At 43.0% G+C, this 27908-nt stretch overlaps 1 protein-coding gene across 1 annotated transcript in view; it reads left to right on the plus strand.

The window, feature by feature from the left end:
• The window catches only part of LOC107390064 (FERM and PDZ domain-containing protein 1), an 86100-nt gene extending 61863 nt beyond the window's left edge, over nt 1-24237 (plus strand). Inside the window, exons 12-16 of the mRNA XM_015966566.3 lie at nt 12146-12365; nt 13311-13493; nt 13573-13714; nt 16907-18163; nt 18453-24237. Coding sequence (XP_015822052.1) covers nt 12146-12365; nt 13311-13493; nt 13573-13714; nt 16907-18163; nt 18453-21679 — 5029 coding nt within the window. The 3' untranslated portion in view covers nt 21680-24237. The remainder of the gene's footprint in view (nt 1-12145; nt 12366-13310; nt 13494-13572; nt 13715-16906; nt 18164-18452) is intronic.
• The last annotated feature ends 3671 nt before the right edge of the window (nt 24238-27908 follow it).

Genomic DNA, 27908 nt, shown 5'->3' on the forward strand with positions numbered 1-27908 from the left:
TGTGTGTGTGTGTGTGTGTGTGTGTGTGTGTGTGTGTGTGTGTGTGTGTGTGTGTGTGTGTGTGTGTGTGTGTGTGTGTGTGTGTGGACGGCAGTGCCGAGTGCCTGAGCTTAGACATAATCATCACTAGAGGCATATGGTGTCTCTTTGTTTTTATTTATACGAATCAACTCCTTAAAGGGACTTTACGGACTTTTGAATTTTTATCCTCGTGATTGCCCCCTCAGGCCAAAAGCGTAACGGCAGCTTCAATAGTAGGCTCGTGCACGAGGCGCGCATGCTGTACGTGCACACTCCTTAACGAAAATAACAGCTGAGACAGTCCTGTGTGTGTGTGTGTGTGTGTGTGTGTGTGTGTGTGTGTGTGTGTGTGTGTGTGTGTGTGTGTGTGTGTGTGTGCGCGTGGGTGGCCCGGAGAACAGAGGACAGGAGAACGCGCAGCTAATTAATTAAATAATTTGGTTCTGTACCTTTCTCTTCAGCACAGCCGACAAAGGTTTATGATGGGTCAGTCCTCCTGCATGCTCAGATCATTCCCTTCCCTTGCTTGAAAAATTGTTCCAAAATGAAAGTTGAACCCACATCTTTTTTATCCGTGAATTAAATGCCGTTCGGCGAGTCTCAAATAAAAAGCATCTTACTGTAAAAAAATATACCATTAATGTAAAAAAGAAACTAAATGAACTATATTCACACCAGAATCAAACTCAGGTGTCCTGCATGGGAGTCAGACATCTTACAAGGTGAGCTACACTCTAGTAACATTCACAGTATCTGTAACATTTACAGTATATCCTTGATGACAGCTGAAACAACGTCAAACTAAAGAACGGTTCGAAGCAAAAATGGCTATTTTGTTGCTAATTTGCAGGAAATATCTAGAAGAAAGTTCTACAGAAAGTAGCTAAGGATTACAGTTTATGAAGTGAGAGACGCGAGAAAAGTACTGACAGTTTGGTGGGAATGTAGGCTGGTTTGTTGCTAAAATTTAGAGAACCCGACACAACAAATTGGCAAAGAAAATAAAGGTAAACCGTTAACAAATCAGGAAGCTCACAAGAGTGCCGGAGCTCATTTGCTAAATCAAACCCATGTGTATGGCAAGCCAAATGAGCATTTATTCTGATATCAGGATATCAGCCAGAATTGTCATGAACATGTAAGCCATTTCTGTCCACTAGTTAACTAGTTAGACATGTTTGTGTCAACTAGTTAAATAGTGACAGCCTAAATGTCAACTAGTTAACTAGTAAGGCCTAAATTCTCTCTAGTTAACTAGTTAAAATGTTTCATATCTTACTAGTTAACTAGTATTGCTCAGTGTGTTCACTAGTTAACTAGTGGACAGATCAATGTCCACTAGTTAACTAGTTAAAACACATTTAGTTTTTACTAGTCAACTAGTAAGGTACAAAAACTCGTACTAGCTGACTACTGAATGTAAAAATCCCACTTGTTAACTTTGCCCAATTTGGCCAGCCGCTTGAGCATAAATTCTGATATCTTGTCAACAGGTCAACTAGTTAACTAGTGAGGGTCAAACTGTACACGCTAGTTAGCTAGTGAACACATTTTGACCTTCACTAGTTAACTAGTTGACACAAAAATGGCTCATTAGTTAACTAGTAAAGGCCAAAATGCATACCAGTCAGCTAGTTGAAGGTATTTGTGTCTCACTAGTCAGGGTCAAAATGAGCCCACCAGTTAACTAGTGGGAGACGGAAATGTTCACTAGTTAACTAGTGAACACATTTTGGCTTCACTAGTTAACTAGGTGACACAAAATGGCTCACTAGTTAACTAGTAAAGGCCAAAATGCATACCAGTCAGCTAGTTGAAGGTTTTTGTGTCTCACTAGTTAACTAGTGATGGCCAAAATGTGCACACCAGTTAACTAGTGACAGAAGAAATGCTCACTAGTTGACTAGTGAACACATTTTGGCTTCCTAGTTAACTAGGTGACACAAAAATGGCTCACTAGTTAACTAGTAAGGGCTAAAATGCATACCAGTCAGCTAGTTGAAGGTTTTTGTGTCTCACTAGTTAACTAGTGACAGTTCAAAGTGTCCACATGTTCACTAGTGAAGGCAAAACTCCTAACTAGTTAAGTAGTTGGAGTAGGGCAGTGCCACTAGTTAACTAGTGAACCATTAATGACTCACTAGCTAGCTAGTTGATTGTAGCAGGCTCACTAGTTACCTAGTTGATGCATCCATTGTCCAAACTAGTTAACTAGTGAGGACATAAATGTATACTAGTAAACTAGTTCAAGCCTACATTCACACTAGCTAGCTAGTTGCACAGAATTCTAATTAGGAGGCAGAGAATTTCTCAAATTGAGGCTTTCTATTGGCTCACTATGTTAAAATAAAATATGACAACCAATCACAGTGCGGAATTTTGCAAAATCCCACCCCAAACATTTGCATGCGGCACACAAGTTAACATGCTGGCCAGAGGAACCTCAGCTAGTAAACTAGTAGTGGCTTCAGTGTGACACTTACATGTAAACTTGTGAAGGCGGAACTGCTCACTAGTTAACTAGAGAGGGTACAAATGTCCACTAGTTAACTAGTGAGGTGCAAAATAAGTGTCACTAGTTCACTAGTGGGCCCCAAAACGCCCACAAGTTAACTAGTAAGGTGTGGATATGCTCACTAGTTAACTAGTGAGGTGCAGATTTGCTCACTAGTTAACTAGTGCACCCTTAAGCGCCCACTAGTTAACTAGTAAGGTGCAAAAAAGCATCACTAGTTAACTAGTAAGGTGCAGATAAGCTCACTAGTTAACTAGTGGGCCCCAAAACGCCAACTAGTTAACTAGTAGGGTGCAGATTTGCTCACTAGTTAACTAGTGAGGCGCAGATATGCTCACTAGTTAACTAGTGACGTGCGGATTTGCTTACTAGTTAACTAGTGAGGCGCAGATATGCTCACTAGTTAACTAGTGAGGTGCGGATTTGCTCACTAGTTAACTAGTGAGGTGCAGATTTGCTCACTAGTTAACTAGTGAGGTGCGGATTTGCTCACTAGTTAACTAGTGAGGTGCAGATATGCTCACTAGTTAACTAGTGAGCATATCTGCACCTCACTAGTACCTCACTAGTTAACTAGTGAGCATATCTGCACCTCACTAGTTAACTAGTGAGGTGCAGATTTGCTCACTAGTTAACTAGTTGCATCTAAAAACACATACAAGCTGACCATTTTTGTCCACTAGTTAACTAGTGGAACAATTGAAATTTCACCAGTTTACATGTGTGGCAGTGCAGCAGCTCACTAGTTAACTAGTGCCTGAAACACAAATTATGCATATTCTAATGAGAAGGCGGGCAGAAGACTCCTGTTGGGTATAAGAATCCCACCCAGTCTAAAACGTATGTGCTGTGGCCTCACAATCTGATGGGTGTCCCTGAGCGCCAAGGCTTGCACTCATTAGTCATGGTTTGACACCTACTGGTTGGTCGTTGCGGCGGGTTCGAATCCCGCAGATGGCATTCCGCAATTGCTGTAACATTATTTATTTTCTCTTTGTGTTGTAATGTTCAAAGTTTTATTGTTTTACTGCTTTTATTCCCCCCTCCCAAATCAAGTAAAGCACCTCGTTTGGTGTCGTGTAAGGGAGATCAGTTGGCGAGTTCAAGTCCCATTGAGGAGAATTGGAATTTAGTGTGCCAGTAATTTTATTGTAGTTCATTTTTGTTTGGTATTGAAAGTTTGGTATTGAAAAAGGCTATATTAAAAATAATTATTGATATATATATATATATATATATATATATATATATATATATATATATATATATATATATATATATATATCTCCATCCATCCATCCATCCATCTTCCCAAGAAATAGATCAAATGACACTGAGGGAAAAAACTGTGGTTATTTTGGAGAGGGTGCTGGCTGCAAAACCACAAAGGCGGAGCTGCACCCCGCCCATTCACGCAAACTCAGCCTAGCCCACTGACTTCCGTTTTTGTTTTCAACTTTATCGCAAACTGACCTGACCCACATGAATTACGGCTGTTACTAGTTTACAGTCGTTAATGCTATGTTCTATACTCCAATTAAACAAGATAAATATAACTTGCTACATGACAAAGACTGAATATATCTCGAAATGAAAAGGTTTCTTTTAGCGAATATCTGCCTACAGCTGGTCTAATAAGAGTGGTGTACAACAGCACTTCAGTCTATTGAACGGCCTCTGGTAGTCTAGTGGTAAAATCGTCTGAGTTGGTTTTTGCTTTCCCCTCAGCTGATGCTGGTTCGATTCTCGGTGGGGTCATCAGCAGTCTATTTAGCCACATTCAATTTGTTTATATTTTAGTTGTAATGTTTCTTTTCAGCAAAATATTTATGTCGCTAAAAGTTCTTTGAATTTGGTCGTTCCTAAACAGCATTTTAGTTGAAACTCTGCTCACAAATGGACTCACACTGGCTAAATAAACGAATAAATAAATAAATAAACACATTATATGTTAAACGGTATACCAGTAAATTGTTGTAAACATAGTACTGGCAAGTGTAGCTAGAAATGAAGAAAAGAGGTTGTAAACTACCTAAAACTTACACTACTGGGAGGCGAAACAGCATGTCAACCTGACTCCATAACCACTACACCACCACATCTGTTATAAATCAAGTGGCGTTACATGTAATTGTGCTGCCCAGTGTGTCTCTGAGATGGGATGTATTGTTTATTGGCGGTGTCTCAGTAGAAGTCATTTCAGAAATAATTTGTCAGAAAATTCACAGAATATCCAGATTTGAGAACCAAGACCAGACCCGCTTCGGGGGAGGAGACCAAATTGAAGCTGAGATGGGAGGAAAATGCATGAATGAGGCTAAAAATGGCTTTGGCGTGTTTCTTATGAGGAAATGACAATATAACATGATTAAAAGTTCCAAAAGTTAGATTTTTAATTATATGGAACCTTTACAAAAACTGTTCAATTAACTTCTCAACTCCGTCCTCAATCTTGCATTTTTTAGCTATAACACCCTCTTTGGTTCCAGAATGCTATCAAGTCTGACAACTAGAAGGAATTAGACTGACTCTAATGGAATGGGCGGGGCTGATTCTGGAATGGGCGGGGCTGACTCTGGTGCAGCTCCGCCTTTGTGGTTCTGCAGCAAGCACCACTTGTTATTTTGAGCTAGTACCAGAAGACAGTGTAACCTTTTTTAGTTCTCTCCAGTCAAAACAAAACTTTAGACTTTTTTCTTTTTTAAATTTAACAGGGAACAGCAATCAATTGAACAGGGAACTGCAACCAGTAGTCACACAACAAAATAAAATCACACAAACAAAATAAAGTTACTCTCCTTTTTTCTTGGTGTCTGAAAAGGGCAGGGAAAACCATCAGACTCCAGTCACCCATCGAATGGACTCTTCACCCTCCTGCCCTCTGGGAAGCGCTACAGGAGCCTATGGACTAAGATTACCAGGTCCCGAAACAGTTTCTTCCCCACAGCTGTCAGACTCCTAAACTCTGCCTGCTGACATAACACCCCAAACCAGCAGCACCCTACATAAACTCTGTAGAAACAAGAAAGCCCTGGAAATCGATGCAGAGCGTCGCGGGATATGCCTGACTGGTCATATATATTACCTCTCATGACACTGACCTCTGACCCTATGAACTTGTGTATGTGATGAGTTTATTTACCTTTGATAGGGAGTTATGACCTCTGATTTTGTCAAAATCCTTCAACCCGTTCAGGAGATATTGCACACAAAAGCCAAATTTTCATATATACGGCCTCACACAACCTTGACCTTTGACCCTATGAGGTTTTGTACCTCATGAGTTTATTTACCTTAGATAGGGAGTTCTCACCTGCGATTTGGTCAAAGTATTTCAACCTGTTCAGAAGATATTGCACACAAAAACCAATTTTTCATATATACGGCCTCACACGACCTATACCTTTGACCCTATGAGGTTGTGACCTGATCAGTTTATCTACCTTTGATAGGGAGCTATCACCTCTGATTTGGTCAAAATCATTCAACCCGTTCAGGCAATTTTTGATATATATATGACCTCACACAACCTTGACCTTTGACCCTATGACATTGTGTTCCTAATCAGTTCATGTACCCTTCATAGTAATAAAATACACAGGCGAGGGTCCGACTCTCTGGAGGACGCCATGTTGGATTTTATGTTTATTTAGCTGTATTTATGGTTTTGCTGGTGGTTTTTGACTCCTTTGAAAACTGTGCAACAACACTCTTCTTCTTCCTTTTCTCGTGTGTTATTTGGCGGATGGCACTCAACATAAAAAGATGCATTTCTCAAACAATTAATGTATTGGAGCGTGAACCTGAGTCATTAATTTCATATCCTAATTTGAGAGTTACAGCTAGAGTCCAGAGAGTTTTGTTGGCTTTATGAGCATTAGTTAGTAAGGTCCTCACTTGAACAAAAAATACAGCTTGTTTGCAGTGACTTTGGTATTTACTACCCCCTATTGCCAGAAATCTACACACTTTCCCTTTAAGCGCGTTGTCTCTTTAAGACTGGTCCTGGGTGACATTGGAGTTTACAGCGAGGCCGTAGAAATTCTCTGTCTGGATATTTATTGTGGAGATTAATGGACTAAAATGGGTTGCTGCACCGTGACTGTCTTCTCCTTTTTTTGGAGAGTAAAAACTATATTTTGGTTTTTAAATGCTGCCGCTGCACCGTGTTAAGAAATCATATTACTGGTTGGTTCGAAATGGGTTGAAATGTTCACATTTCTTCTTTGCTTTACATGCTGATCACTAAAGCGTGCTTTAATTAATATTGCGTTTTCGTAAAACGTAAGAGCAAACAAGGGGGATTTTAATTGACAAAAATAATAAAATCAGCACATTTCCAAGCCAACTGCGGTTAACATTGGCACGTCGGCTTGAAAAATATCTCCTTTTTGCCGTAAATATCACACATTTCATAGCTGTTGTGGGTTATGTATGTGTTCATCAGTGCTTGAGAACTGTAACTTTGGGGAGCGGGTCGTAATTGTGGGCTTTTAATGCGGTGCTGTCTGTGGCGAGGTGTTGGTAGGGTCTGATCGGAGCTGCAGCCAGAGCGTTTCTCCCGACCAGCGGCTGCTGGGAGCTGGTCCACGGTGAAGCAGCCCACGCAGCCGAACGAGGGCTTCCCGGCTAAGAGCTGACCGCAGCGGCCCCGACGACCGCGGGCCAGCGACCCGAGAAATAACATGGGGAGTCCTGCTGCTGCCTGCTGTTGTTTGTTTTCCGTAGTAAATACCTGAATATGCAGAGACTCAACAGGTCATTCAGTTGTGTGGTATCATTCAGATGATCAAATGAAATGTTGCAACATTAATATCAGTTTACCTGATCTTGATCAATAATCACATTGATGAATTGGTGCATGAATAACTACAGACCCTGCTTCCTGCAGCAGCTTTTTCTGCTCTAGATTTATGATCTGCTATTTGTATATTTCAACGAAAAAGACGGAAATGGCATTAATTATTTAGATTTATTTGTGGATTTTTTTGTCGATGTTAACCCTGTTGTGTCTCAGTTCATGAAGCTGTTTTCAATGTTTCCCGCGATGCGAGCAGCTGATTGTGCAGCAGATGGCCGCGGACATGATCAATTTCGAAGTGCTAGTTCTGGATCAAGAGAAAGCCTGCTGTGCTGTGCCGATGATTTTATTTTGCGAGGATGGATTGAGGAAGGGGGACACACATATCGACTGTCGGCAATAATCAGATTCATACTCATAAAATACTTGTTTACATGTTTTGTGTGTTTGTGTGTGTGTGTGTGTAACTCTGCCCACTAATCCGTTACGTATTTTGTTTCTTGTTGACATAAATACAAAAATTATGCAAAAGAAAAGAAGTGAAATAATGTACAAAACTAAAGTGTATGATCCAGTATCGAACCCGCGACCTTCACCATTGCAGGCGAACGCGTTAGTCACTAGACCACCAGCAGTAGGTGCTACATTTCTTCGCAAATTCATACCTTTAAAACACTATGAGTGCTGGCAGGCTTTACAGCAACGTATGTAAAATAGAGCCTTTTTTATTATTATAAACTTGTCGCTTCCGTACAAATGTGAAACAATATATCTGACGGAGATTTCTGCGGAGTTTCTGCACTTTCCTGTCAACAGAAACAGACATGCTGTCTGCCGCTGCCTTCCGCCTCCAGGCTTTTTCAGACTAATAACTGAAAACTAAAGACTGCACACGTTAACTGAACAAAGATTACAGCAATACACCACAACTTTCTCGCTACAAATATCGTCAAAACATATTTATGTGCTCAAACGATCTTAGTTTATCAAATTTTCTCTTAGAACAGCCTGAACAGAGTCCGCCATACTTTCTCTGTTTCTCAGTCCTACATGGACCAATCACATTGCTGTTCTGCATTTCTTCATTTGCATGTAAAGGCCGGATTTGCTCACTAGCTAACTAGTGAGCAGTACAGCGGTCAAACTAGTTAACATGTTACACAGAATGCCAGCCAAGTGTGTATTTATTCAAATTCCACAAATTTACTAGTTTGAGGGGCATTTTTCTGCAGCTAGTTAACTAGTGACAGTGTTTTGTGTTCACTACTTAACATGTAAGGCTCAGTTTGCCCTCTATAAGCTAGTGAGAAAAAATTATAATGCAGATATGCTCACTAGTTAACTAGTGAGTGCTTCCTGTCCCATTACAAGTGAACTAGAAAGGCCAAATATGTCAACTAGTTAACTAGTGAAGGTAAATTTGTCACTAGTTAACTAGTAAGAACACATTTTTACATAACAAGTAAACTAGATTGCTCCAAAAACAGCAACTAGTGTGCGTCTTGTGCGCACTAGTTAACTAGTGAGCATATCTGCACCTCACTAGTTAACTAGTGAGCATATCTGCACCTCACTAGTTAACTAGTGAGCAAATCCGCACCTCACTAGTTAACTAGTGAGCAAATCCGCACCTCACTAGTTAACTAGTGAGCAAATCCGCACCTCACTAGTTAACTAGTGAGCAAATCCGCACTTCACTAGTTAACTAGTGAGCAAATCCGCGCCTCACTAGTTAGCTAGTAAGCAAATCCGCACTTCACTAGTTAACTAGTGAGCATATCTGTGCCTCACTAGTTAACTAGTGAGCAAATCCGCACCCTACTAGTTAACTAGTTGGCGTTTTGGGGCCCACTAGTTAACTAGTGAGCATATCTGCACTTTACAAGTTAACTAGTGATGCTTTTTTGCACCTTACTAGTTAACTAGTGGGTGCTTTAGGGCACACTAGTTAACTAGTGAGCAAATCTGCACCTCACTAGTTAACTAGTGAGCAAATCCGCACATCACTAGTTAACTAGTGAGCATATCTGTGCCTCACTAGTTAACTAGTGAGCAAATCCGCACCCTACTAGTTAACTTGTTGACATTTTGGGGCCCACTAGTTAACTAGTGAGCATATCTGCACTTTACAAGTTAACTAGTGATGCTTTTTTGCACCTTACTAGTTAACTAGTGGGCGCTTTAGGGCGCACTAGTTAACTAGTGAGCAAATCTGCACCTCACTAGTTAACTAGTGAGCATATCCGCACCTTACTAGTTAACTTGTGGGCGATTTGGGGCCCACTAGTGAACTAGTGACACTTATTTTGCACCTCACTAGTTAACTAGTGGACATTTGTACCCTCTCTAGTTAACTAGTGAGCAGTTCTGCCTTCACAAGTTTACATGTAAGTGTCACACTGAAGCCACTACTAGTTCACTAGCTGAGGTTCCTCTGGCCAGCATGTTAACTTGTGTGCCGCATGCAAATGTTTGGGGTGGGATTTTACGAAATTCTGCACTGTGATTGGTTGTCATATTTTATTTTGACACAGGGAGCCAATAGAGAGTCTTAATTTGAGAAATTCTCCGCCTCCTAATTAGAATTCTGCGCAACTAGCTAGCTAGTGTGAATGTAGACTTGAACTAGTTTACTAGTATACATTTATGTCCTCACTAGTTAACTAGTTTGGACAATGGATGCATCAACTAGGTAACTAGTGAGCCTGCTGCCATCAACTAGCTAGCTAGTGAGCCATTAATGGTTCACTAGTTAACTAGTGGCACTGACCTACTCCAACTAGTTAACTAGTTAGGAGTTAAGCCTTCACTAGTTAAGTAGTGTGCACATTTTGGCCATCACTAGTTAACTAGTGAGACACAAAAAACCTTCAACTAGCTGACTGGTATGCACTTTGGCCTTTACTAGTTAACTAGTGAGCCATTTATGTGACAACTAGTTAACTAGTGAAGCCAAAATGTGTTCACTAGTTAACTAGTGCACATTTATGTCTACCACAAGTTAACTAGTGTGCACATTTTGGCCATCACTAGTTAACTAGTGAGACACAAAAACCTTCAACTAGCTGACTGGTATGCATTTTGGTCTTTACTAGTTAACTAGTGAGCCATTTATGTGTCAACTAGTTAACTAGTGAAGCCAAAATATGTTCACTAGTTAACTAGTGCGCATTTATGTCTACCACAAGTTAACTAGTGTGCACATTTTGACCCTCACTAGTTAACTAGTGAGACAAATACCTTCAAGTAGCTGACTGCTATGCATTTCTGCTTTTACTAGTTAACTAGTGAGCAGTTTTTGTGTCAACTAGTTAACTACTGAAGCCTAAATGTGTTCACTAGTTAACTAGTGCGCATTTCTGCTGTCACTAGTTAACTAGTGGGCACATTTTCACCCTCGATATTTAACTAGTTGACACAAACATGTCTAACTAGTTAACTAGTGGACAGAAATGGCTTACATGTTCATGACAATTCTGGCTGATATCCTGATATCAGAATAAATGCTCATTTGGCTTGCCATACATGTGTGTGTACCGAACCTGTGTGGGACTTTACGTCTAAAGTCACAAACTTACTTAAAAGTTCCAGATCATGCTATTTTAAATCTTTGAGAACAAAGGGAGGCACAAAATATGATGAAGTATTACCGTTGGCACTATTGAGATGTCATACGAGTAATTTTTGTCAGCCTGAATTTATACCCAGAAATGAAATAGTTTGTTTCAGTGAAGCTCCGCCCATGTCCGCTCCAACAAAACGTGCTAACAACAGAGTCTTAAGCCCGGTTCACCTTGTGCGATTTTTGGCTGTCTTAGCCAAATCCCATGTCCTGAGCAGAATCGTGACAAAACACGGTGAACGTGAGGGTGATTTGTATATCTGCGAACGTTCAGTGTGACCGGCTCTGCGACAGCTCAATGAGCCGTCTCACGACCCAGCTCAGCCTCAAACAGTATTCAGGCGTGCTCGGAAACCTACGACTCCTGGCTGCAATCGATCAACAAAAACACACCTTTGGGATGCCGCAGCAAGACTCCGATTCTCTGAGCTTCAGTTTCAATTTATGTTTAAAATGCTGATTATAAGCTACACACCAGTTTTTACTAATGCTGATAACACTGTTGAAACCGGAGTTATACCAAAATAATTAAACTACAGTCTTAGACCATCAGATATTGTGAATTGTGAAAACTGTGATTATATGATTCTGTGAGAGATGAGCTCACGACCATATTAAAGTTAAAAGTTAAAGTCCCATTAGTTGTCACACACACAGGTGTGTGTGCGAAATTTGTTCTCCGCATTTGACCCATCCCCTGGGGGAGCGGTGAGCTGCAGACACAGCCGCGCTCGGGAACTATTTAGTGGTTTAACCCCCCAATCCAACCCCTTTATGCTGGGTGTCAAACAGGGAGGCATTGGGTCCCATTTTTTCAAAGTTTTTGGTATGACCCGAACAGGAATCGAACCCCTGTCCTCCCAGTCTCAGGGCGGACACTCTACCACTAGGCCACTGAGAAAGGTTATCCTGAGATCCCTTTGCTGTTGGTGGAACTCTCACATATTCAACTGATAAGGATGGTTCAGTAGCGTTTTGTTGCAGAGAGACGGGAAGCTCCGCTCCGTGACAGCGGGTGAGAACTAGTCGCAGGCCTCTGATATGGAAACCTGCTCTTGTTTCTAAAAAAGGATCTATGAGAATATTAGTTATGGGTGATCTGTGTGTAGGGCCATCTGCAGTTCATAATCATCCAAGATTTACACTAGCGACACCCTTAAGTTATCTCTCTGTGTGTTTACTCCAGGAAGACTTGGGGCATTGAGAACTTTGTGTCATCCACATTACTGAGGAACATGCGGGACAAAGACCTGAAGAAGGCCATCAGCTACCACATGAAGAAGAGCCAGTCGCAGCTGGATCCCAAGCAGAAGACCCTGTCGGTCCATCGGACACGGATAACGTATCTGGAGGAGCTGAGTGACCTCAAGTGTTTTGGGGGGAAATCCTTTTCTGCCACCATGATGGTAGGAGTTGTATCTGTTTCAAGAACAGAACCAATAATGATTCAGGATGCAGGTGATGCTTAGAAGTAGGAGCCAAACCTTACCTGTGTGATGGAGGAACGAGCAGAAACTAGAGTTTAGAGGTGAATGAGGTTGAACACTGAAGCCAGAACAAGTTTAGAAAACATTTGTGAGGGTTCTCAACATCTTTACATAGTGGAAGGACCACACTTAAATGTTGCTGGAGATTTGTTTGAGCTTATTATTACACAAAACTCACCTTTTGCATCTTTTTGTGCTGCCATGAGGATCTCTACTGCCTCTATAAAAAATGAAGAAAAAATAAAAAATAAATAAAAAAAATGCCCATCTGTTCTCTTATCACTGGTTTTAAGAATTATGTACCCAAAATAAGCCGTCTCAAAATGTCCCAGTGTGAGATGTCACAAATGGGGCTATGAGTATAGAACCACCTCTCACAAGCAAAAGGGAGCTGCTGTTGCTGGAGAAGTTGAGGCTCTACTTTTAGCCTCTTGTGGATATGAGCTTCTCAGCTTATAGCAGCCTGAGTGGTGGAGGGGTGGGCGTGGCCAGCTCCATCTTGTTTTTGTAATGTAACAGAGCCCTGAAAGGCTCATTCTGGGAGGTACTGAAACTTTCGGAAAGAAAACAGCTCAAATAATTTTATTTGAAAAGAATTTAGTGCAAAACAGTGTTGTTTTCGTCAACCATGACAATGACTAAATGATTTTGTTGACACCCCTTTTTTCATAATGAAAACAAGCTAAAATATCTCTTTGCTTACTAAAACGTGACAAGATGTGCGGGACATTGAAAGTGACAAAGATTCATAACTTTCTCTGACGACTCTAGATGTCTTTTTTGCTTTCTTTTCTAGGATTTCTGTTCTAACTCCTCTTTCTTCCTCTGCCATTCCTTTGATGGTTTTCCGACTCACTCCATCAGCTCCAGGACCGAGAGTCAACGGTGACCTTGTTGGTCGGAGCGCGCTACGGGGTGAGTCAGGTGGTCAACAACAAGCTGAGCATCCTGACTAACCTGACCGAATTCAGCAACATCACACGCGTGGAGCTGCTGCCTGAATCGGACAAAGTCAGCCTTGTCAAGATTTACCTACAGGACATCAAGGTAGGACCCTAAAGAAAAGTGGGAGACCCTCTTCCTCTCATTCGAAGCCTAAGCCTCGTTTCCTTCTCCCTGCGAGAAGCCGATCACGTTACTGCTGGAGGCTGCAGCAGCGAAGGACATGTCCTGCCTCATAGCCGGTTACTGCCGCGTGTTCGTCGACCCCAGCCTCAACATCTTCACCTGGATGGATGACAAGAAGCACAGAGTGTCTGCTGAAGAAGGTAGAGTCACGGCTATTGTTGTCAGTGTTTCTTCATTTCATCATTTACTGTTTAATATAGCTTTCTTAAGCCGGGCGTACACTTTGCGACTTTTTCACTCGTAGCACTCCGCTTCAGCTCAAACTGTACGACTTCCTCGCAGGGCAGAGCTCACGAGCCATGTGCTCACACTGTACGACCCAGTTCTCGGATGCGACCTGACTGCTCACACTGTACGTCTGGTAGCAACACGTCGGACCTAAAAAATATGCTAAAATAGCTGCTTTTACACAACACGTCAGACTTTTTTGTCTTGTTTTGCCTGTTGTCCTTCGGGAGTGCTGCAGGAGGACACACAGGGATTTATGGGGGTTGGATGAGGAAAACGAAATAAAGAAAGTAAATCTGTGTTTTGTGATCAGTTTAATTTGACATGAAGACGACAAACACGCTTTCTTGACAATCCTTGTAACTGTGTGTAAAAAACGTGTAGAAATAAAAACGAACAGAGTGTGTTATTAGGGAAATAGCGGGCGAGCGGTGTTCATGCATGATTGTGCATGCGCCGTGAGCGGTTCTGGTACTTTTTGGGTTGCAGCCGCTCGCTGCGCCGCTTCAACCCTCACGAGGAACGAGCAAAATATCAAACACTCCAGAAGTCCGTGCGAGCTCACGATTGCTGATCGGTAGCTGGTCACGTGGTGTTAATCGCCTCGCGTAACCCCCTGTACACTACACGACCGCCCCGGTCTTGTGGATTTTCACACAAGTGGAAAATCGGCTCAAAAGAAGTGAAAAAGTCGCACAGTGTACGCCTGGCTCAACACTTCAGCATGACATTTTTTTTAACAAAAGTTGTTTTAAAGACCAGAAATTGGCCACTAATTTATTAGTGATCTGCCAGTGATGAGTATAGCTCCAGTAGGAGGACTACTCGGTAAATGTCCTGCTTTACTAGTCAGAGGGCTCCAAACTCCACTGCACTGTCAGTCACACACATTTACACCATGATGGTGATGAGCTACTGTGTCGCTACGGCTGCCCATGAATGTTATTACAGTGTGACGTAAATATGTCAGGCTGCTAAAATCCTAGAGTTTAATTGTCTTTTCTATGAGAAATTGCAGTAGAAAAGTGTAGGAGACTATTTTCTTGTTCAGCCTGCATGAAAAACTCAAAATGGCTGATTATAATGGGAAATAATCATTTAAAAATGGCTTTTCAGTAAAGTTGACCTTTAAAAGAACCAGAATAGAGCTCTGGATGTCACGTGACTCTCAGAAAGTAGACGCCATGTTGGCAGGCAACAATGGTAAACAAAATGAACGGGATCGGCTTGGATTTTTCTCCGTTGGAGTTTACTTCACACTTTAAAACCGAAGAAATCATTTTAAATAGTCAGAAATTAAATAGACTAAACATCTCCGACCCATACCGTGCCCCTGGGATACTTTTTAAAAACGCCAGAAGCTGTTGGAGCGGACCTGGCCAGGGAACGCCTTGGGATTTCCCTGAAGGAGCTGGCCCAAGTTAGCCTGGCAAGCCAGACTAAATAAATGTATTATTTAGTCTGGCCATGCTCCATTGACGGCTCTCGGTTGTGGGACGGGTTCTACCGTTGTCTTTCAAATGATCTTCGCATTCCACTGGACAATGAATGTGACATCCTCTTGTTTCACTCTGTTGCATCATCCCACCCACCAGGCATATAGAGTGCCCTGATTGGCCCACAAAGCGGATAAAGCTCTGTGATTTGTTCACTATGCAGATAGAGCACTATGATTGGCCCACCATTATGGACCAATCACAGCTCTTTATGTGTTTGAAACCCCTCTAGAGAGCTGTGATTGGCTAGCCAGAGTCCTGATAGGAGCTGCTGAGGTTCCAATGGAGCATGCCTAGACCAAACTTTGCAAAGCAAGAATTTGATCTAGTTCACTAGGCTAGGCCCAAGTGGCTAGGGAGAGGGAAGTCTGGGCCTCTCGACTTGGGCTACTGCCCCTGCGACCCGACTCCAGATAAGCAGATGAAAATGGATGGATGAACAAATGACAGATTTACATGTAAGTAGTTTAAATAGAGTGCTGTGCTGTTTGAATGTATAAACTGAACACCAAGAGAAATCACTAGTTTGATTTTTTCCGTGAATAAAATAAATATGTCAGGCAGGAGTGTCTCAGGATCTGTCTGAGATCTGTCTCGGTGAGACAGATAATAGCAATCCAAAGTGCTTTTTATGTGTGATCTGACAATTGATCAACCATTGCTTAAAAATGAAATACAGCTTAGCCGGTTAATTGCTGTGATCATAAGACACGTAAACGGCAGCACGCAGAACTCACGAGGCAACGTTTTACGTGATGTTTACTTGTTGCTATGAGTAATAAGACAGAAAAAGCCACGCCAAAATAAGTTTAGGAAGCCCACTAAGAATCGTATAAAAGCATTTAAAATAAATACCATACACAGTTGAGGAAACGTTGGTTTAAGTACATGATATGAAGCGGTCGCTGCATAAGCGAAAACCTTTACTCTCGGGATCCCACAGCTTCATTTCAGCCCGGTCACTAGCGCGTTTTATTACAATGATCCAATGTTTGTGGCGCTCCGGATCTTGGGGAATCCTGTAGATGGCTCATTCCTTATGTCGTCCGCGTCTGTTCTGCATCCTGGGGCACAACAGGAATCTACCATATTTCCCGTTTGACTGAGTTTTCTGACAATAACAAATAGCCCAGCTGCGGGCTTCTGCCTGCCAAGATGGCGCCGTTCGATTTGAACTGTTGCATGCCGGGAGAATTGACGTCAACTCCCGGAGCTCTATATCCCTTTAAATGTTGGGTTTTCATTGAATTATAATTAAATAAAGTGGCTTCCTTTATATCTGCTTTGTGATCAACAGCTTCTTACTTATAGACATCAATAATTAACATTCTAAACATCTCAAATAGCCTAAGATTTGTGTGACAAGGTATTGTAGGTCCTTATAGAGTCTGAAATTTCCATCAGCAGTCTATTAAAACATTCCCAACAAGAAAAAAAAACTGGTAAAAGTCATTTGCAGGCCTACATTTCTTTTTATGTCACCAAAACTTAAAACTAGAAATTTGTACAAATCTGCTCCTGTTTTGCATGAAACGTAAAGAATTCTTCAAATCTGCATAATAAATGCCTTTGTTTTAAAATGTGTATGTATTCATGTGTGTGTTGCAGGTTACGTGTCACGGCGTGCCAGTGACTCGGACGACTCATCCGACTTGGACATGGAGCCGCTGTTCAACCCAACATCTCACAGCAACAGACTTCGTGTCAGATCTTCATCAGACTCCGACGGACGGAAAAGAAGAGAGCGGGTGAGACCTAGAGGCAGCAAAGAGAAGGTAGGCGTACTTCTGGAGGTAAAGAAGACGAAGCAGAAAGATGCTGAAATGGAAAGGAAGAATCGAGAAGGCTGGGATGAAGACGCGGAAGAAACGGAGAGGGATGTCGCACAAATACAGATCCAGATGATGAATGATGAGTCGAGAGGACAAGATGGACAGGAGCTGAGAGCTGGAGGTGGAGGGGAGATGCGAGCAGCAGACGAGCAGCCATCAGAAGCATCAGATTCGTGTCAGACTGACTCTCGGATCCTCACCAGCCCTTCCAGCGACTCTCTGGATGCTCTGGAGGAAGATGATTTAATATCCTGCTCCTCTTCCTGCATCCATCCCAACTCACAAACTCACCTCTGCATTCGCTCTCCCTTCCAACGCAGCCATGCTCTGCCTCATCTCCACACTCCCCCACCTGCTCACTCTCATCCTCTTCATCGCCTCACAGCTGTCAACAGTGAAGGTGATGGCGGACAGGTGGGCAGCAGGAAGTCAGGTGATGGCGATGATCCATTCATCTCCACTTCCTCTCAGAGCCCCAATGTCCAAACCGGTTCGGGTGATCTCTGCTCAGTTGACACCTCTTTGTGTTTTGCTGAGCTCTCCCGCCTCGCCGACCTCCTGCCAAGCCCTCCTGAAGCTAGTGAGGAGGATGAAGATGAAGAGTTGAGGAGGAAGGTGCAGAAAGAATTGGGTGTGATGCTGAGAGAAGCAGGTGAGGTAGGAAGTCAAAGTCAGGAGGGTGGTGTTACAGATCACCCCGTTACTCCTTCTCCGTCATCCCCCTTGTCCTCCCAAAAAGAGTTTGTATTTAACTTTGATCAAAGCGACGCTCGCTGCTACTACAACCTCTGCTCCAACATCACCCCCGACAGCGCTCGCAGCCCTGCACGCTCCCAGGGTCTGGGTGTCAGAGAAGCCTGGGAGGAGGAGGAGCAGGAGGAGATATTGGGGGATGAGAGGGGAGATCTGGAGCCAGTCCCCATCCTCCAGCCGCCCCCTGGCTTTGGTGACAGCAGCTCAGACGAGGAGTTCTATGACGCCAGAGATCGCTTCACCTCACCTGAAGATCTGACCTCCGTCTCCGTCCAAAGAGGTGATTTAGATCCAACTGAGCAGCTAATCACAAGATGTTTCTGTCACTGTCCAGCTCAGTCCTTAGCACATATACAATGCTGTTTCTGCTGCCACCTGGTGGCTGAAGCTGGCAGATGTAGAACTATTCAGAGATGAACACTTTGACTTGAGGCTTTTATCCCAACAATGAAATAGATGATGTATTAAAGCACAACCGAACAGCGACATCTTGTGGTTAAAACTAAAAGAAACCGTTTGATCGTTAGTCAAGATGTAGAATAACATGTTTCACACTTCTTTTGTTGCAGATTGCACAGAAACGAAGCAGAACTGTGTCAGTCTGAGCGACATCAGAGTAACTGTGATGGATTCGGGTAAAGGTGAGGAAGCAGAAGTTGACAAACAACAGGACGATAAGGGAAAGGAAGGCGGAGAAACCCTTTTCCACTTCAGGAAAAGGTCAAGAAAGCGACGCTCATTCATGGAAACTGATTACACCTCCAGAGTGACCAATCCAGAACCTGATCCAGAATCTAAACACCAACTGGCTTCCGGCAGGATCCTTAAGAACATTTTGGCTGAATCCAGCAATGGCCACGTGCTTAGTTTGGATCCAGAACCCTCAGGGCAAACCCAGATTCCAAGTCCTACTGTGTCCTCACTCACTCATGCAGAAGGAGAACCAGCTCAGCTGGAGTCTAAACCCATCCTGTCCAAAGTACGCTCACATGAACCCAGATCTCTCTCTGCTTCTGACCAGAGAGAAAACACCCAATCCTCCTCCAGGGCCAGGACACAGGAGATGGAGATGGAACCGGATGCAATGGAATCCAAACCAGTTACGGATCTGATGAAGGTGGTGTCTTCTAACATCACTGTTGTCCGCTGTCGAGTTGATCCGGATGGGAAGGAGAGTGCAGATCGAAGAGGGGATGGGAAGGAGGAGCCAACAGGTGTGTTCTCTAGTCACATGTTTTTACCTGACATCCAAAAGAAGGAAGACCAGGAGGAAGAGGAGAGGAAGGTGGACAGATTCTCACCGAGGCCCCCTGTAGGAGCAGAGAGGTCACAGGAGGACACCATACCACCTGAAGGTTTTACAGAAGAATTTGTGGATAAATGTTTCCCTTTACTGTGTTCACCACCACCTCCTCCACCGTCACCCCTTCTGCCTCAAAAACACAAATCTGAAAGTGACTGTTTGATGAAGAAGGAAGAAATCCGCGACATGGAAACCTCAAAGAAACCGAAGATTTTAGGTCGTGAACAAAGTCCAGACCTTGGTTTACACCACGATAATCACATTACTGACGCCAACGTATTCACAAGCATCAACGATGAAGAAGCCATCAGCGTTCTTAAATTTAACGTCACTGCGAATGATGAAATTACAGAAAGCTCCAATTCAGACAATGTTTTCGATGACGATGATGTCGATGTTAGCAATTCTCTAAATTATGCTTCGGATGATGAGAAAGCACAATGCCACTCAACTGAAGTAGATGAAGATGATTCAAACATAAGTCGTTCTGTCGAGGCTGACTACGCTTTCGCGATAAACTCCATCACAGCGAAGCTCGGGGCTGCTACGAGCGTCTTATCTCCAACGTTTAGCTCTGGTCCCAGACTCAAAAGCGAGCTTCAGGAAACTTCCAATGAAAAAGCAGAGAAACCTAAAAGCAATTCCACCCTGTTGAGCGCTGAAGCCAAAAAGAAGTTGGCTAGTTTAATGATGGCTAAACCCAACAGTCTCTCCAAAGAGCTCTTGCCTCCTACTCACTTCCTCTTTCAGTCCTGTTCGCCGAGCATCATGGGGCGCTTATCTGCTTCGACACTTAGAGGGAAGATCCAGAGTTTACCTCTTTATTTGTCACGCTCCCACGAAAGTCTGAATCGAGCTGAAGTTGGGAGTCCTGCTGAGGATGCTGATCGTGATGATGCAGATAGAAAAATGTCAGATGTTCACAGCGCTGATCCAACTCTTGACTTGGAGATGGACACGGAAGCTGACCTGGTCGAGTCGGATGATTCAGACGCAACGGTGACAGGATCTGAAGTGGACAGGGAGTCTGGTTTTGAAATAATGCCAGAAAAGAGTTCTCCTTTTGGGTCAGAGATAAAAGAAGAAAGCTTCGAGCAGCCAGTACAGACTGAGCCCAAATCCCAACAGCAAAGTTCTTTCTCCAGTTACAATAAGAACACACCAGGACCAGTAACGGAGCCTCCCACCTCCACAGCAAGCCTGCTTCAGAAAGATGCCATCGGCCTGAAGGAAGACACTCCTGGACCTATCAAAAGTTCTCCAGAACTGAACACCAAAGTAAACAGTTTACAGAAAGACAATCCAGGGTTTCATTTTAGCAGTCAGTCATCTTCTGCTCCATCACAAATAGTGGTGACTACACAAAACCTGAATGGACCTGGACTTTCTTTTCATGGTCAGTCCCAAATAGTAAAAAGTGCCAGTAGTGACAGGCCTTTGTTAGGTTTCTGTAGACCTTCAGACACGAATTCAGACTCACCAAAGACATCTTCAGGAGGATGCAAAGTGTTTACCATTTGTGAGGATTTGACCCAATCAAAGACTGCAGTCGACTTGGGGTCTCCTCCACTCCTGAAGTCTGAGATTGGTTGTGGTTCTGTGCTTGCATCCGGGTGTGAGACTTTTACAGATGGTGTCCAGGTACCGCTGGATGCTTGTGGCTGTCCCACGGTTTACTCAAACTGCTTCGGCGGTGAGAACAGCTTTGATGAGGAGCTGACAGTCTACGAGTTCTCCCGCCGTTCCCAGAACAGTGGCACTCGCCAGACTCCTGAACCAGGTCTTCATCTCATAACATCTCCTCCTGTTCCTTCTTTTATCCCCACCTCCTCCACCCACTCACCTTCATTCCCGCATCCCATCCTTTTCTCCTGTACCTCAGAGCTCAGCCCTCTTCTCTCACCACAGTCAGACAACTTGAACTCATACATGTCTCAAAAGCACAAGGACACAATCAGTCATCTGGGTCAGCAGCGATACCCCAAACCTCCGGCAGGTTTCCAAGTTCTTCGCAGGGACGTGGACACGCTTCTTTCTATTTTGGAAGGTAGCGGTGCTGACCGATCTGTGACGGGACATGGAGGCCGCCACCCAAGGGACACCTGCCCAGCGCACTTTACAGAGAATAAAAGACTTCTCCAGTTAGAAGCACGTCGGTTGATGTCGGGCTGCCAGGAGGTGGCAGGAACTGGACAGGGCCCAGAGGAAATGCTTCACTCCTTGGCAGACAGCTTCCGGACCCTGGTGGAGCTGGCCGGCATCTGTCTCTGGTTCTCTGGTTGTGACAGGTGTGACCGAAGGAATACAGAGGCAGTGGCAGGTCTGGTCGACGTGGCTCGCTCATTCAGGGACTTCTGTCTGGCGGCAGAGCGAGTCAGTGGCAATCGTAGCTGCCAGGACCTGAGCACCAAGCTGCTTGCCAAACAGTGTACAGCACTCACCGCCTCCGTGTTTTGCCTCACCCAGCTGTTCCGCACCCTCACCTCACTGTGAGTGGGCCACGACCTTCTGAAGCCCCCCCACCCGTCCCCACATCTTCAGGGCCTCTGAACGAGGGCAAGTGCTAACTAGGACTCAGTGTTAAGGAGCCATGTTTTATACTGTTTACAAGACAGAGAACCTACCTAGAGGTGCATGTGGTGACTGTTGATGCTGCACAATCCAGACCATCATCAGCGTGGATCTGTAGTATTTATAAACCGATGTACTTGAATGTATCTTTATGTATCGAGCTTATACATTTATCCAGTAATTTATCGAACAGGTTGCTATGTTTGAAGAATCCAATGATCTCAACAGAGGAACAAATGTTTACAGACATTTTCATACTTAGGCGAAGCAGCATGCCCAAGTATTTACACACCATCCTGAGTTTGACCGCAGGTTTTATTTACGGTAACCGACAACATTATGAAGACTTGACTCTCAGGAGTTTTTAACGTAAAGGCAACTGGACTTATTTTACCTTTTAATCCAAAATTATAATTCGGTACCAGACTTTTAAGGTACTGTAGAACAATTAGTGATAGTGCCGCCACCGTTACACAGGGTCACTGACCCACCCCACCATCGTGTGAGTCGTAGTGGGCCGATATCGACAGCTCGCATAACACAGTGGCGGGTTTGTGACTCTTGTGACCTCAATAGTGTGGTTGTTCAACAACACCTTAGAAGTCCAGTTGCCTTTTCCTTTTTATTCCTGGGATTGCCACGTGGACGAAGGAGAATCCAAATAATAGGACTTGTGTTTATTCTGTATCTTTACACTGGCTCAGGCTGTTTGAAAGGACTTTTTTGAATGTTACTGTTTACAAAACCAAAACTGTCGCGCAAAGCTGTTGGATCAAACGAAGCCTGAAGCTGAATGCTGACGTGTGTGCATTATGTGATTTTAGGAACTGCTCATTCTAATGAACTGTGTTCACTTCAGTGCATATTTGCACACACCTGTGGTATTATTTATGGATATTTTTCCACCTGCAGATAGACCAATCCTTCATGTGTCTAGGAATATTGCTTTCAATCCTGTTTCTCTTCTTTTTTGCAATCTTAATTTATTTTTCTAATTAGCAAAAACACTATGCACTGAGATCAGGAACTGTCAGACCATAGGAAACAGTAAACGTTTGATATTTGTCTTTTGGTCTGTAGGTTTGAGGGTTTTAAAATTCTTGAGGTTTAAATGTTATTTTGAAGGTTGTAAAAGGCTACACCAAGTGCTTTCTTATTACAGATGACGACAAATAGTAAAGATGACCTGATATAATCAAAAAAAAATCTCAAAGTGAGCGTAAACACTCTTGATTTTTCATTTCAGAGCTTACTTAAAGGTGTGGTTCACTGATAAGCCTTTTTAAATGATCCATTAATCTATTTTCAGCCCCTTATCCTTAGTCGGGTCACGGGGGCAGCAGCCTAAGCCGAGAGGCCCAGACTTCCCTCTCCCCAGCCACTTGGGCCAGCTCTTCCAGGGAAATCGTAAGGCGTTCCCTGGCCAGTTGAGAGGCATAGTCACCCCAACGTGGCCCGGGTCTTCCCTTCCCAGTTGGGTGTTTCATTTAGGCTGAAGATGAAAATAGTCTCCTACACTTATCTCCTGCATAAGCGTGATTAGACGATAAGTTAGAAAATCCTGACAGATCCACGTCACACTGTCACTGAACATTCATAAACTCACTCATCTTGTTTCACAACAGGGAAGCCTGTTGTTGGTTTAGCGTCCAGGAAACAGCAGAGAACGTCTTGGCTCGCAGAGGCTAACCGCTAGCCTTAGCAACTCCACCACACAGCAGGACTCCTCCAGACTTGTGTTATTTGTGGAGATCCGCATTGCAAAGCAAACAGAGTCAGTGGTAAAGTTGAGTTGTTGTCAGCCAGTCAGAGGTGAGATGTCCAAATATTAGGAAATAATATTCAAAATCCAACTGTCTAACGCTTAACACCGATGCGGCTCACTTCTGGTTCCTGAAACTGGTGAACTGGAGCTTTTTTCCCCAGACTGCGACTTAGAAGGCATTCATTCTTACTAGAGACCACTGTAGCTGTATTGATTAAACAAACGAACCACATCTTTAACAGCTAAAACGTATCTACACCCTCTTGTCAGAGTTTAATTTGTCGAAAACGTCCAACGTTTTCTGTAAAACAAACTTGCTTATGAGATATTTTGCTGCAGCATTTTCACTTGGAATGTTCTGTTAAATGACCTAACGTGCATGTTGACTGGAGAAACATTTAGTATATTTGCCTGTTTTTCAGTTTGGGGAACCATGTACTGCAAATTTTTGTTTTGATTTAACCATTTTGTTCCATTTGGTTGTATGGGAATCATGCAGATGATTCCCAACGAATCCACTTGTCAGTCCTTTGTGTAAAGTTGCCTCAATCAAATGGAGCTCCTCCTGTTTAAAGGATCTGTGCTCACAACGCATGCTGTTATAGGCCATGATAACATGCAGTTTTCTCATCAGGGATTTTCTTTTTGAATGGCAATCTCTGTTGATGCTTTGTAATGCTCAACTACTTCCATTAAATTTAATTTTAACAACTTAGTTTTAGAATTTCTTTATTGCATATTTAGCTAAACGCTCATCAGAATAGATTGGGCCAGCTCAAGGTGTTTAGTGGCCAGTCGAGAGACATGGTCCCTCCAGCGTGTCCTGGGTTTTCCCTTGGGTTTTCTCCCAGTTGGACATGCCCGGATAACCTCACCAAGGAGGCGTCCAGGAAGCATTACTAGATGCCTGAGCCACCTCAACTGGCTCCTCTCAATGTGGAGGAGCAGCAGATCTACTCCCAGCCCCTCATGGATGACAGTTTCTCCCCCTATCTCTAAAGGAGAGTCCAGACACCCTGCGGAGAAAACTAATTTCAGCCACTTGTATCCACAATCTCATTCTTTCGGTCACTACCCAAAGCTGTGAACGTAGGTGAGAGTTGGTAAATCGAGCTTTGCCTTCCGGCTCAGCTCTCTTCACCATGACAGATCATGACAACGCCCGCATCACTGCAGACACCACCAATCCACTTGTCGATCTCACGCTCCATCTTTCCCTCACTGGTGACCAAGAGATTCCTCCGCTTGTGGCAGGACCTCGTCTCTGACTTGGAGAAGGCATTCAACCCTTTTCTAACTCAGTTACAAAGATTTATTTTTGGTGGCTTTAAGTTTAAAATTCACTATAATTTTTCTCCTATAAGCAAAAGTAGGCATATATAACTAGTAACTGTCCTTGTAAGTATCACATGTTGATTAAAAAGAATATTTTTCCAACCACGTTTAGTCTTCTAGCTGCTAGCATTTTCAGAGAGACTCGTAGTCCTGGAGCTTCTGGGTTTATTTTCAAGAGAATGTATGGCAAGTAGATTTATCACATCAAATTACACAGGATCTTCGGGATATTCCTAATTCAATTGTTTATAGCCTTCATCAGATCCGTAACTGCATGGTGGTCCAGTTGGAAATGTAGCTCACTTCTACTTCCTGAAACTGGTGCACCGGTGCTTTGTTTCCCCAGAGTACGACTTACAAGGCATTCATTCCTACAAGAGACTATTTTAAATGTATTAATTAAACTAGAGCCACACCTTTAACTCATTCACTGCCATTCACGACAACAGTTGTCATTTTAAACCCAACCGTCCACTGACTACGTTTACATGCAGCCAATATCCGGGTTATGATCGGGTTAAAGTCGGGATTCGGGTTTCTGAGTTGATCAGAATAACCCGTTTACAAGCATAAATAGAAAGAGTTACCCCTAACTTGCATAACCCAATATAAATGCGGACGTTGGGGTAGCGTCAGGACGTATGAACTACGTCCAGATGCAATATCGTCATTTCCGGTTCTTCTTGTTCCGGTATCCGTGAAAACAACATGTTTCTTAGTTTGGAAGAGATAGCGACCGCGTTTGTTTGCGCTTTAGTTTCCTCATCACTCCAAAAGTGTGGTGCTGTACCGCGACTCGCCATGTTGCTCCCAACTTGTTTACTTCCGGTGTTCTGGCGCATACAAGACGTCTCGCTACTCAAAAGACCAAGATTCTTTGTGAACAGAGCATGCGCAGAACACACGCTTTGATGGGGATATCCCGGTATGCGTTTACACGACCAAACATTCGGGTTAGAAAAGGGTTACCCCAGGTGTTTATGAGCATATCCGGGTTTTTGGCGGTGTTTACAAGGATCTGCGGAACCGGGTTATTGTGAATATTCGGGTTTTAAAAGGGTTACTGGCTGCATGTAAACGCACTCACTACCAATGACGACAAAAGTCGTCAATGATGACAAAAGTTGTCATTTGCATTTTTTTACTGTGGGGTGTCGGAACGAGCCCCCACACCGTGAAAACAAACATCCGCATATGTCACACGTCACGCGATCAGGACACAGAAAATCCATGTGTTAGGAGATCATTTTGGGCCGCTGCTGTAAAAAAAGTGAGGCGTGAACCGGAAAAGCTTCTGCCGATCACAATTCAACAATGGATTATGAAAGAATGAATAACGCTCGAAACACGTGGATTCTTCCTGATGTAAGAGGTGAGTCTACTCTTTGTTTTGGTAGTTTGGGCATCGACATCATCCTAGTGTGCAACGTTCTGTGGCTAATAAAAAAACAGAAAAAATGCTGGCAGCGAAGGGCTTTACTGATCAGGAAACGGCTGGCTGTGAATAAGTTAAAGAGATAACCTGTGTTAAAATCTCTTTAGTGTTGCTCTAAGAAAATAGTATGTAGCTGGCAACGCCCACCCCTCCCCCACTCAGACTGCTATGGGCTGAGAAGCTCCGACATCAGGACGGACTTGGAGTAGAGCTGCTGCTCCCCCAGCTTGGACAGATGAGAGGTGGTTCTATTCTGTTTTTATTAACTGTTTTATGCACATAATTCCTAAAACTAATGACCTATAGAAAACTGCTTTTCATGCTTGGGGTGTTTATAGAGACAGTAAAGACCTACATGGTGGGACAAAAGCAAACAAAAGGTGAGTTTTGCATAATATGTCCCCTTTAATATTATTAATGAAAAGTTTCATGGTGGTGTAGACACAAAACTACGTCATATTAGAACTTTTCTTTAAATGGTCATACTGGCATGATTACTCAAAACTTGGTCATTTATCCTCTACCGTCAAGACAAACTTAAGGAGTTTGGTGTTGTTTTTGACCAATCAATGTCTCTTGAAGGCCTCTCAGAGTCACTGGTGTGAAACTGTTTTTATTAAGAAATATCTCCAAACTGCAAAGGTTGGTGTCAAAACATGAACTTGAAATGGTTATCCACGCCTTTATCTCCTCCCATCTACATTACTGTAACATACTCTTCAAATGTTTTTTTAAAAAAAGCACTTGACTGCCCTGAGTTGGTCCAGAACTCTGCACCAAGGCTCCTGACTGGAGCAACCAGAAGAGCACACATCACTCCTATTCTAACGTCGATGCACTGGTTACCCATTAACTTTAGAATCCTGACTATAACTTTCAGGGCTCTACATGGTCAAGCTCCTCCCTATATTACTGAACTGCTAAAGCCTTAAGCTCCAACCCGAGCCCTCAGGTCCACACACCAGAACCGTGTGAATGTTTCAAAGACCAGATATAAAAGTCGTGGTGATCCCTCCTTCCAGACTGTTGCACCCCGACTTTGGAATGATCTTCCTTTATCCTTACGCAGCGTTGACAGTCTGGACACTTTTAAATAACAGCTAAAGACCCTTTTTTTAAAAGCTGCGTTTACCTAAATTTTTTATTTTCTTATTTTTAACTCAAATTTTATTTTTTCTGATATTGATCTATTTCTGTTTTGAGATCATTATGATTTTATGACTGTTTTATTTTTGTTTTGATCTATGTGAAGCACTTTGTGATTGTATGTATGTGATAAGTGCTATGTAAATAAAATATACTTACTACTTACTTGCTTACCATTATTAGTTTAATCCTCTTGGTAGATACTTATTACTGATCTTTTGTGTCTAATAATAGGTGCTAATATAAATGTATTCCCCAATTAAATCTAAAATAACAAATTTGCAAAACAAGCTAGCTTAAGGAATTGTTTTTCATGCATTTTAACACTTCTAATACAATATAGCCATAAACATTTTCTGGAAAAAAGTAAAAAAAAATGGAAACAAAAAAATAAAGTGGTTCTCGCATTTGTCTAAAAACCTCAGCCAATAACACGGCTCGAAATGAAACCAACTTTGGACCATCCAGTC

Source organism: Nothobranchius furzeri, chromosome 4, assembly GCF_043380555.1.
Source record: "Nothobranchius furzeri strain GRZ-AD chromosome 4, NfurGRZ-RIMD1, whole genome shotgun sequence".
Taxonomy (NCBI): domain Eukaryota; kingdom Metazoa; phylum Chordata; class Actinopteri; order Cyprinodontiformes; family Nothobranchiidae; genus Nothobranchius; species Nothobranchius furzeri.